The 12,355-nt window shown below is 31.6% G+C and overlaps 1 protein-coding gene across 1 annotated transcript; it reads right to left on the reverse strand.

The window, feature by feature from the left end:
• Positions 1 to 4,569: 4,569 nt before the first annotated feature.
• LOC120075828 (RING-H2 finger protein ATL74-like) lies at positions 4,570 to 11,976 on the reverse strand. The gene is made up of 2 exons (XM_039029516.1): positions 8,963 to 11,976; positions 4,570 to 4,898 (listed from the first exon to the last, which is right to left on the reverse strand). Exons 1-2 carry the CDS (start codon positions 9,534 to 9,536, stop codon positions 4,705 to 4,707), a joined length of 768 nt encoding a protein of 255 aa, XP_038885444.1. The 5' UTR covers positions 9,537 to 11,976; the 3' UTR covers positions 4,570 to 4,704.
• Between the last annotated feature and the right edge of the window lie 379 nt (positions 11,977 to 12,355).

The raw sequence follows: 12,355 nt of genomic DNA on the forward strand, positions 1-12,355 counted from the left end.
GAGTTTGGAACGATCTTCTTCCATCTCTAGAGGGTACTCTTTGATAAGAGTTCTTTCAAGTAGGATATGATCAAGATCATTAAGGATCAGTGGTACTTTAAGATTTAGATGTAATTACAGAGGCAAAAATAGTATTTAACCTAGGTTGTAATCTTACGGAGCAATTTGTGGAAGGGTCATTCGTACTGGTTGATTGGTTATATCCATATTAGACACATAAATATATTTGGTAGTACGAAGAGTGTAACTGATCGGTTTTTAAGTAGAAGTAACTTGACATTATATAATATGGTTGAATAATGTAATTAAAGAGTTTAATTAATTATTCATTATACTATAGAGCTTCAGCTATAGGTCTATGAGTCCCTTTGGTAGCTCAAAAGGATTAGTTAGAATAGTTTTTTGGATAAGAAATTGTTCAAAGATTAATAGAGGGATTAATTATATATGATAAATTAAAATTATTTCAATTATATATGATATAATTGTCATAATATATTTGATACTATATAGCTTAAATGGAGGAAATAAATATTTGAAATGAAGATTAAATATTTTTCTAATGAATGATTCATATTGTTTTAAATTTAATATAAATTGAGATTTATATAAATTTCATATTATAGAGAAAAAACTTATAAGTTTATATTTGTATATGATACAATATTAAAACTATAGGTTATATGTTATGTTTGATATAATATAATATATATATATATAATATGATAAGTTAGTTATCATATTTATATTTATATTATTATTATTATTTGAATAATAAGGAAGAGAGTTACAACTCCCTTCTCCATCTTTTCTCTCCACCCCCTTTAGTGGGGTGGTTATTCTTTATGGTAAGAAGAATAAAAGAAAATCGTTAACTTTTTCTTCTTCTATGTTGGTGTTAAATGATTGAGAAAGTTTACAGAAAGGTTTTGTATCTTTGAGTGTTCATGTGTAAAGCTCTCAATCTTCTTCCTCCACTTAAACTTTCCCTCTAAACCAAAATAGTCAGAGGCCACCACTCCTGGGTTCTCACCCTGAGAATACCAAGGTGACACTGTGATAGTTTTCGGGTTTTGGTTTGAGATAAATTCTTGAAGAAGGTCTTTAAGTTGTACGTGACTGTTCGAGGGAGGATTCATGAAGAAAAAGGTCTTCAAAGGTGAAATTTTTGAAATCGTTTTTCTTGAATAGCATGCTGTAATTTAATTTAAATGCATATCTATTTGTATGTTTACTGTAAACTTTGTATTCAATAATTAAAGGAATTTGGTCCATCCGTTTCCGTTCAAGGTTCTCTTCATAGAGTTCCTTCAAAACCCACGGAAGACACTGCATGATGTGTTGACACATATCTTTCACCCACTTACTATAAACTACTTCTCTCATCCACCTTGATCTTGACCCATACAAACACTTTCTGAATGGAGGTCATTCCCAGGGTGACACGAAGCATCATATGAATCTCTCGGTGTAAACTTTCTAGGGACGTGAGAGTTGAAATCAATATATCATATATTTGATTTTACATTGAACAACTTCCCCTCATTCACCTTGATATTAACTTATGCAAACACTTTTCGAATGGAGGTCACGCCCAGAGTGACACGAAGTGTCGCATGAATCTCACGGTGTGAAATTCTTAAGATGTGAGAATCAAAATCAAAACATTGTTGGGATTGGTGCCCTAATTCTCCTAGAGTCTCGTAGTTTGTAAATTGTACACATTGTTATGAATAAAATAAGAGTTATTTTATTTGACATTTACTCATATCCAATAAACAAAACTCCATGGTTATTGTATGTAAACTTAATCATGTATCTGAGATATACAAGTGGATCATGCCTTAAGTGATAACCTAAAAAGGTCTGTAGTATAAGGATTAACATGGGATACCTGATCCTGGTGACACTACAGATACTGCCCACTTTGTAGAGGTTTGCAAGTGTTGTGAACTACTACAGATGGTAGATCCTGACCACTCATGTAGAGACATGCGAGCGGGGATGTCCTATACAAAGAGTTTGTATAAGCCCGGGCCATGAGATGACTAGTCTCTGTATATAACGTCGTTGATACTTGAGACTTACATCTCACCTAAATAATCATAGGTGACATGACCTCAATCCTGAGTGTTTTAGGAACTCCTACTTTTGAGGACGGTCCTTTGATTAGTATGGGTGAGAGTGGCCAGATTGCCAACTCAACATGCCTACCTTTTTTAGGATTTGTCTGATTTGGGAGCTGGGAACTCGGTTACAAAAGATGGAATTCACTCCTTCCTCAAAGCAAGGGTAAGTAGATAGATTGCTCCCTTAAGGGCTGATTCCAAATCTTGAACATAGTAGCCACAGCTTCTCTTTGGAAGAGAGGACTTAATCATAGTAGGATTATGACTTATGTTCATTTGAGAGATCAATGGTACTTAAGGAGTTAGATGTAACTATAAAGGTATACGGTTATTGGCCCAACTGTACTTACGAGTGATCTGTGAAGGGTTATCACACTATTGATTGGTTGATATGGACATATAATATATCTGTGGTAAGGAGAGTTCAACTGTCAGTCTTTAGTGGAGTGTCTGGTAGTTGTTAACGGATGGTAGATCCCGTACTAAAAAGTTTAGTAAGTTATTTACGTACCGTTGGAGCTTCGATCTACAAGTCCATAAGGTCCCATTGGTAGCTCAATGGATTCAAGTTGAAAATCAGTTCTTGGTGCTGGTTTGAAATGTTCAAATTGACAAGAGGAATTTCGATTATATATGATATGATCGGTGTGATGTATGAGATACATCAAGTGGAGGATTAATGTAAATGAGATTTACATTAAGTGCCATAGAATAGAAAAAGAACTATGGTTTATATGTTTCACGAGATGAAATATTAAAACTATAGGTTATAAATATAGTATGGTAAGTTGGTTATCATATATATTTATAATAATATTAATTATTTGATAATTATTTATTTTTCTCTAATAACCAACTGAGTGGGAAGTTATTGGTAGTTTTCATGGTAACCGTGAGATAAAAGGAAAAATGTTTTCCTAAATTTAGGATGATTAAAATTTGAGATTTTTTATTCTTGAAAAAAAAAACTCACGGAATCGTTGTAAAGTGAATAAGATTCACTAAATGATAGCTGAAAAGAGACTAAACGATCATGGAGTGACACTACACGATAGTTCACTCAGCTGGCCATTAGCTAAACGATCGCGAAGCATTTGTTAAATGATTGGGCATTCATCTATACGATAGACCTTGTCATCTCCCACTTCCTCAATTGTTTACACGATTTTTATTCCTCCAGTCTCTTCATCTAACCAAGTCCACACAAAGCCCACATTTCTGGATTCTCACACCGAGAATACCAAGGTAGCCATTGTGGTGGTGTCGTACTCAACTCGACTAAGTCAAGGTTTTTGGAGGTTGTTCGCAGTGTTCGTGATCTTGGAGATCGTTGTGTTCGAGTTCGCTGTTGATTGTGCTATGTTCGATCGTTCATGTGTTGCTAGCTTGGAGCCGAAACAAGTGTTCGTGATCGAGGGAGTTTGAACATGAGTCTTCAAAGGTATGATACTTTATCCCTTGATCTTATTGAAAGCATGTTGTAATTTCGTATTATGCATGACCAGTTAGTTTCTATTTGTGACTGGAATTGTTTATGTTCAAATACAAATGTAATTTGAAACGATCATTCCACTACTCATGGAAATCTTCATATCCGATTTCCTTTAAAAATCACTTTTGATTTTACTGTGAACAACTTCCCCTATTCACCATAATCTTGATTTATGTAAACACTTTCTGAATGGAGGTCACTCCCAGGGTGACACGAAGCGAAACATGAATCTCGATTGTGAACTTTTAGGGACGTAAGAGCTAAAAATAACATATCACATATGTTATTAATCTCCCACTGAAGCGTTTATTAAATTTCCACTAAAGTGTTCTAATAACATATCATATATGCTATTAAACTCCCACTGAAGTGTCTTAACATTTATTTGGGTATATCTTTACTCAGGTTTGTTCTGGCTAATTAAACAACATAAGTTTAGATGTTTATCCAAGTATAATGTTTATATTCAGATTTAACCTACGATGTCTAGGTGATGAATCAGTTTTAAAACCTCAAATCACTCACGCCTTGCTCATAAAACTAGTTAACAACGCTCAATTATTCGGCCATAATACCCAGGTAGGAGGTGTTCCGTAGACCGTCAACTTAAATACCTCCAGCCTTAGACAGGATTAACCTACGTGAGCATGCAACTTATTTGTTATGGGTTTTAAATGTCTAACCCAACTTTATAACAACTTATAAAACTTTAGACATGGTGTACATCCATAACATACATCAGATATCTCATGATTTAATATAACACTTATATTAAAACATCTGAAACCTTAAACATGCATGTTATATATTATAGCACCTTATAATATACTTTCAATGCATGTAACATGCTTCCTATGGTGGGATTTTAAATCTATATGACATATTATATGCACATACAAGATTTATTTAATTATAACATACACTACATGAATAAATAATTAAACAGAAACTGATATGGTTTAGTTTTGACATTCTCAAACAAACAAAGGTCTAATTATTACAATAATAACCAAAACTGGATCTAAAACACTTTTGGATCGCTTGAATCGCCCTGAATCTGGACCCGAACCGGACCTCCATTGCTCAAAATTGGGCTGAATCGAACAAAAAACCATTGAGTACCATCAAGCGCCGAGTACCATCGAGCATGCCATCAAGCATCGAGTATGTCATCGAGCATCGATTATGCCGGTTGAGTTTGGCATATCTGCTTATCTTCCGAGCATGCCATCGAGCATTGAGTATACCGATTGAGTTTGACATATCTGCTTCTCTTCCTAGCAAATTAACAAATGGTAAACAACCCACACTATTCACACTATTGTATTTTCTTGTCACCGCAAGAAGAAAACAGGAAATAACATAGAAATTAAAATTACATGGAAATCTCCAAACTTGAAAAAAAAACCACAAACCAAAAAAAAAACAATATGTAAAAATTTGTTACAATCGCACCAAATAATTCTCTCCCAACCTCAATTACGATAACACTCCTTTAAACCAGTCACCTTTAAAGTTTTTGACTACACACACCTTTTTCAACTCTCAAACTAGAGAATATAAAAGAAATTTAATTAGAGTTAGCATACTAAGTTTAAAATGTTTCTAACTGGGCGACTAAAAATTAAGACCATACTCTTTTTATAGACTTGGAGTCCATCCTCATTCTTCAATTTAACCAATATGAAAATTTTCAATTCCAATAACTTTTCAAAATCTGAACAATTCTAAACATGAAATTAGGTTTTAAGATGAAAATAAAGATTTGTATAATCAATTACTTCTTTAATTTGCTCTTTACTCGACCCACGTGAAAAAAAAAAATAATGGCTATGATTAAGAGTCACATTATCACCTTTTTTGGAAAGATTTTTTTTGCTTCCCTTCAAAGAGATGTCTCATTTAGTTTGTTAAGTTTCATTTTCAATAAGTGAACAGTATTTTTTTCCCCAACAATTCTCAGCCAAATTATCCCCCTAATTTCCCACTTAAATATTGAAGATTAATTCTATATTCATTACATTGAATTTATCCCTAAATTAAAAATCACATCACTTATTTAATTAATTTAATACTTTTAAAACCTTTTTTTAAAAAAATATTCCTCAAATTCAATCCAAGTGATTAATAGAAGAAAGGAATAACATTAGGAAAAATAAAAAATAAAAAGAACAAAAAATTCTCTTTGCAAGATTCATCAACAACAATGATTTGTCTTTTGAATCATTTTTTAGAATCAAGCATATCGTTTTTATAATTATATTCGAAATGTTTTGTACTATAAATTTAGAAAATTGATATATTTTTGTATGGTCACAATTTTAATCAGTTATATAAACTTTATTTTTTAAGAGGGAGAAAATTATAATTAACTTGTGGTACATGAGTACAGGCATTGTGATGTACTTTTTTTGGTTGATTGGCTTTGTCACATTCCATGAAGAGAATGACAATAATGATTCTCTTAAGAAAATATTGACATTTTCACACATAATTATAAAAATTTATATTCATCTCAATTTTCCCATTGATATATCACCATTTTTTTGTTTATACATATCACAGTAATTACAAAAATTACAAGTTGATTTATCAAATACTTACAAAACTTATGATCAAATATTGTACATGTGACTTCAAATATTTATTTATATGAGTCGATAACACGTATGATGTTTGTGAAATTTACAGCTTTATTTTAGTACATAAGAAAATTTAAATATTGTAATTAATGAAATAATTATTTATATTGTTTTACCCAAAAGAGACAAAATAAGAATTTATGAAAATTTTAAAGGTAAAAGGCGCAGGTTCAAACATAGCTCTATTATTAGATGTCGTGAATTTTTCATTTCTATTATCTATATCACATTCCACACATGAAAAGATATACACTTCAACCCGAATAGCTGTAATGGGACAAAGAACAGTAGTGTCTGCTCAAACATATCTCCACTTTTAGATTGTGATGTTTAATATCTATCTATAGATTAGATCATACTTATACACAAAAGAATATACCAATTTGTTGTGTAAACCACTCCAACCTGAATATGATTGTTCTTTCAATACATCTCCACCATTTGATTAGTTTTATTTTTATAGTCTAGATCATATCCATCTATGAAAAGATGACTGACTTCGATTTGAATAATTGTAAGAAAAAAGTATGAATTATTAAAAAACCGTAAAAGTAAAATGAAAATATAAAGATTCTCTCTTCGTAAAAATCATCCCTTCCATAAATATATAAAAATACATGTTTATATTAGTATTTTGTTAAATAATTATTAATCTAATGATAATGACTAAAATAAATGTTTGGTAATTGGTCTGCCAATGAGCACTAGAAATAACAAAAAAACCAAAAAATGCATGGAAAGATATTGATTTTAAGTTCCTTTAATTTGGTAGTTTGCCTTTCTCCTTTGGTTAAGAGAAAGAGAAAGAAGTATATGGGTGGAATTGCCTTTCTCAAATAAAATCCATCATTCAATGGTATCCCATTTATTAAATTATATCTTATAAAAGACACATTTCTACTCACCAAACCACATTAAATTCAATTAATTGTATAACCCTATTCTATTTTAATTATGTGTACTAATCAAGTTTATTTGATAACAACGTATCATATCTTAAATCAATTTAAAAATTTTCATTATATCTTTTGATCGACCGAGTCTAAACATAATCCAATTATCATTCATCATATATATCGGATGTTTAAGTCTATATATCAACTTAAATATAATCCGATTAGTTAAATTTTAAATTTTATTACGGAAGCTATTAATTTTAAAAATGATAAAATAGCTTGTCCCATTAAAATATGGTAAATATTTAAATTAATCAACACAAGATTATGAATTTTGACTTTCAAGGACAAAAAACCCATGTGTTCTCCATTTATTATTTTTTATTGCCCACAGAATCCAAATGATCTTTTCTTAATCCATAGTCTAATTTTCTTGAAAATAAAATTCCTTTTTTTTTTTTTTAAATAAGATAACTTTTGTTGAGTAAAACTAGATAACAAATATACATCTATATATACTTTAATTGAACAACCACATATTAAACTTTATGAATTAAAATAATACCTAGTCTATTGAAAATGTATTTAATGGTTAGATTTGGTTGCAATTTAAATAAAAATAATATGAACTTTAATCTATAATATGCCCATGTGTACTAACGACCATGACAAGTCATATAGTATCGTTATGATAAACTTTAATTTATTAACATGAAATATTTTTCAGTTTATTTTGATTTTTTTAATTGATCTCAATATTAAACGTTATTTAAATAAAATCCAAACAAAAACCAACCACCATAACTATTAAATACATGTGCAAGTATTAAGTATGCCTTGTTGGTGAAGCAACTCGACAACGATCATCAATGTCAAAACATTTATCTATAATGGGATGATATTTAAAGTTACCATGGCATAAAAATGTCACTAATAAATTTACTAATTATATGTTTAAGTTAACGAAAGAGATGAAAATATACTTAAATAATTCTAAATAGCATATTAAATAAATTTTCACAATCACATTTGTTCTTGCTCGAGTCGGAGATTGAAATCTTTATTTACATATTTATTGTACAAAAAGTTGAATCTAAAGACTTGTAGAGAATTTGTAAACAATAAATTTAATGAAAATGATGTTGTATTTCATGCTAGTAGATTCAGAAGTTGGATTTTAATTTAAACAATGGTTTAAAATATTGATACTATATATTCACAAATCATAAAAACTAATTGCAGTCACTCACTAATATTTAATTGACAATAAATTATTATTAATTTAATTATGAATATGATTTACGTTGAAAATTATATAATTATTATTTTGTAATACATTACATAATACATATTATAAATTTTTAAAAAATGAAATGAAGTTTAAGATAATTATTTTAAATGACAAAACTACTAGAAATATTTTTAAATATAGCAAAAAATGTCATTGTTTATCACTAACTAATAGATATTTATGAGTATCTATCACTAATAAAAAATGACATTTTGCTACATTCTTAAATAAGTTGGCTCATTTTTTTATATTTGAAAACACAAATTTGGTAACAGTATAAAATAAAATATGAATTCTCTGCCAAACCGCTCTAAATTTCTCAAAATTTGCAAATTAAGCGGTTATTTATCATACATAATTTGTAATTCAACAACTAATTATATTAATTAGTGTATAATCCAGATTATTACTAATAAAAACTGCTAACAAATAAAGAATATTTATGTGCAAATGAAAACAAAATGTAAACCCTTGAAATCAGGTAATTTCATCTACGGTTATCGAGATCTCACCTTGGCCGCTAGCCGATGAATTTCCGGCGGGTGGGTTACCGGCTTCAGCTTCCGCCGATTCAGAAGCCGACTGTTGTTCGAGCAGTGATTGACGACATGTCGGACACGACGAGTGGGAAGCCAACCAGGTATCGATACATCGAACGTGAAATCCATGGTTACATTTGGGGAGTACTTTGATTTTCTCACCGGCGATGAAATCTCCGAGGCAAATAGGGCAATCCGTTTCTCGTATCTTTAGACCCGATTCCGACCCGTATACGGCGACTGGAATTTGGCGTAATGCGCTTTTCTTCAGCCCTGTAGCGGCGAGGCGCGAGGCTGTGCCGCCGCCTGTCTCGAAGGCGAACCGCCGGCTACAGCGAAGTGCGCAACGGACAATCGAATTCAGTCCTAAAGCGAAAATCAGGGCGCAGAGTAACGCAGCAAGAATTATCACCATGTTCGTGTCGAAATTGGCTTCGTTGCTATATGAATTTCGCGTTCTGCTTCCATTGGACGGCGCCGCCGTGGTGTCGGCGTCGAGGAGGAGGCGGTGGGGACGGGGACGGTGATGATTGGACTCCATCGTCATAGGAGATGCTAATTACTTCAAAACAACAACAGGACTGATTCTGTCAGGTAATTTTACTTTTAGATCTTGAACCTGTTTGATGAAATTCCACAGTGAAACTTGATAATTCAGAACCCTATAATTCTTTGAAGAGTGATCACAAGCGAGATTGAAAGTAGACAATTCATATCCGCTCATGTACCAATCAAATCCTTGTGTTCTCTGTTCCCACCTTCTAGCTCTTTCTTCTCCGGACCTTAATCAAAGCTCAATTGTAAAAAAGGGGCTTTGCTTTGATTCTTCCTGATCTGCCTTCGACTAGAAAGGACGATTAATGATGATTCTTTGAGAGTTAAATCAAACAGCTTTTAGGATTCTAAAGAAGTTTCAAAGCATCTTACTACTCACTCAAGAAACTAAAATACAAGAGAAGGTCAAAGAATAGTATCCATGGCTGCAAAAAGCTTGGTTTCCCATGGCGGACCTTCTGAGAGAAACCAGGATAAAACATCAAAAGAACTGAAAACCCAAGCCCCCTGTTAGAAACTGAGAACTCCCAGAAAGAATTTTCTTCTGGTGGCCAAACAAGAGAGGAGGAAGAAGATTATAGAGGGGAGGTGGGGGTATTTGAATAGAAGTAAAAGAGAGATTTTTAGTAGAATTAGAATATGGACAAGAAAATTAACAGCAAAAGATGGGTATATTATACATAAAGCTTAAAGAGGGTGAGATGGGCTAGATAATAATTAGAAGAAAATGGGATTGCATTATTAATTGAGAAGAAATGAACAGAGACAAAAATTACCCTGTAATGGTACCTGATCCCTGACTAATCAAAGATTAGACAATATAAATAAATGCTGATTCTGAGCACAAAATCTTTCTATTACTCTTCCATTTTCCCCCCCTTCTTTCTTTCAGCTTCAAAAGTTAAAGTAAGCTGTCACTTTGGTTTTGAACCAGTGGCAAATGCTCCAGCCAAAAGCTTTGTCTGGGTAAGATTTGATGTCCTAGGTTGGTTCATATGGTTTTTTAAGTTTACAATGCCTTTCCTTCCCTCACTTTAGTCAGTAATGGCCTTAATTGACATAGTACTTTGGTTCTTGTATTTTGGGTTCATTCCAATTATAGTTGTAGTTGTACATCTTTCAAATAGTCAAATTTAGTCTTTTACTTACTTTATATGGTAAGTGATCAAATAAAAGCAACAACATCCTTAAAAAAAATTAATTAAAAAGAAAGAGAGATGAATATGTTAACAAAACTTATAGATAATGCTAATGTAGACCAAAATATTTACAATATGGTAGGTTTGGCTTCACTTTCTTCAAATTAAAGGTTCTCAATAGATGGAAGAATTCTTACTTGTCATTATTAAAAGGAAAAAGGGATGATGTAACTGATTATCTTAGAAGTGAGTTAACTATTACTTCATTGGAGAATATAAAAGTTGTATAAAATAGTTAAATTTATGGTGCTATGCAACTTTCTTTGTGATGTGTTTACATTGAACAAAGTTGTATCAATTCTTCGGTGTGCTAATTCATTTGTGCATTATATATTGACTTTCCTAGTTGGTTCGGTTGTTAGAGGCTTACAAACTTGATTGTTCTGTTGTTGCCCATGGACTTGTTAGTTCTAATCAGTAAAATTTTCCTTGTCTAAAAAATAAAGAAAAACAAAAACAAACAAACAAAAACAAGTGGTATGAATCGAACGAGCTTGGAGAGTCATACTCACTGATTGTCCTCCTTAATTTAACTATTAGACATTGAAGTGAAATTTTCCATAGAAGGGCAGTTTAAGTTCTATAAATTTTAAGATTTAAAATAAATGGTAACACTTTTTTACTTTATTTTGTAGCAAAATTGTGAGAGGCAATTGAGTTTATTGGATGGATGATCTAAATTTTGGGAAAAAAATGAGATTTGTCCCACTTTGTTTTTTGTTTTTTGTTTTTTTTTAACCATGTTCTAACGTCAAATTCTGTGAAATTATCAAAAATGAAATTTGTACACATGGAATGGGCGTTCTTGCTCTTGCAGTCCCTTTCCTCTCACAGATTGCTCTCTTCTCTCCCTTTCTCTCACAATCTCGCTCTTTGGTCTTGTTCTGCAATGTAATTTGAAAAGAGGGAGAGAAGAAGAAGACAATGACGATCGGAGCTGCTCGTATAGATTCATCGGAGCTGGTGGTGGTCTTGTTGATGTTGGTCACACCGGAGAAAAAGAATACTAGAGGAAGAAGAAGAAGAAGAAATAAGAGTAATTTTGTAAAATTGCAGATGGATGAGATAACGAAAGGCCAAAATTCTTAAGTTTACAAAAGTAGGGTAAATTTTACTTTGGACCTTGAGAATGAGTTTTTTAATCAACTTTCTCAACGTAATTTAAGGGGGAAAGGATGATCTAGAATCTTCTTTTCAAATCTAAAATTGTATATGAAAAACATGTGGAAATATAAGATCAATAATGATAATATTGGTAAAGTTAACATGCCAACGAAGATAGCTGGAATTTTTGTAATAGAAGTATATAATGGGATAATAATGACTTAGTTGACAAAGTTTAATGGTAAATTTGAGTATAGCTCAATTGATTAGGACATCATATATTCTCGACCAAGAGATTGACATTTGATAGGTAATTGAACTATAAAAGAAACTAAATTTTGATTATTTTTTTTTTTTGGTCATTTAAAAGTTAAATTCTCTCCGCTGTCTAACTTTTAAGAAATAAATAGAAAGAAGATAAATTTATTATGTGATTGTGACATGCAAATTACTTTCTTAAAGATGATTCCATGCCTTTTGAAACATTATTTTGCTACAAGAGTTTATA

This window comes from Benincasa hispida, chromosome 4, assembly GCF_009727055.1.
Source record: "Benincasa hispida cultivar B227 chromosome 4, ASM972705v1, whole genome shotgun sequence".
Taxonomy (NCBI): domain Eukaryota; kingdom Viridiplantae; phylum Streptophyta; class Magnoliopsida; order Cucurbitales; family Cucurbitaceae; genus Benincasa; species Benincasa hispida.

What these genes read in the sequence shown, in the direction of transcription:
- LOC120075828 (XM_039029516.1), bottom strand. Translation starts at nt 9,536, where the DNA reads ATGACGATGGAGTCCAATCATCACCGTCCCCGTCCCCACCGCCTCCTC. An exon ending in TTCATCGGCTAGCGGCCAAG is followed by an intron (nt 4,899 to 8,962) that starts GTGAGATCTCGA and finishes TTAATTTGCTAG; the next exon opens with GAAGAGAAGCAGATATGTCA.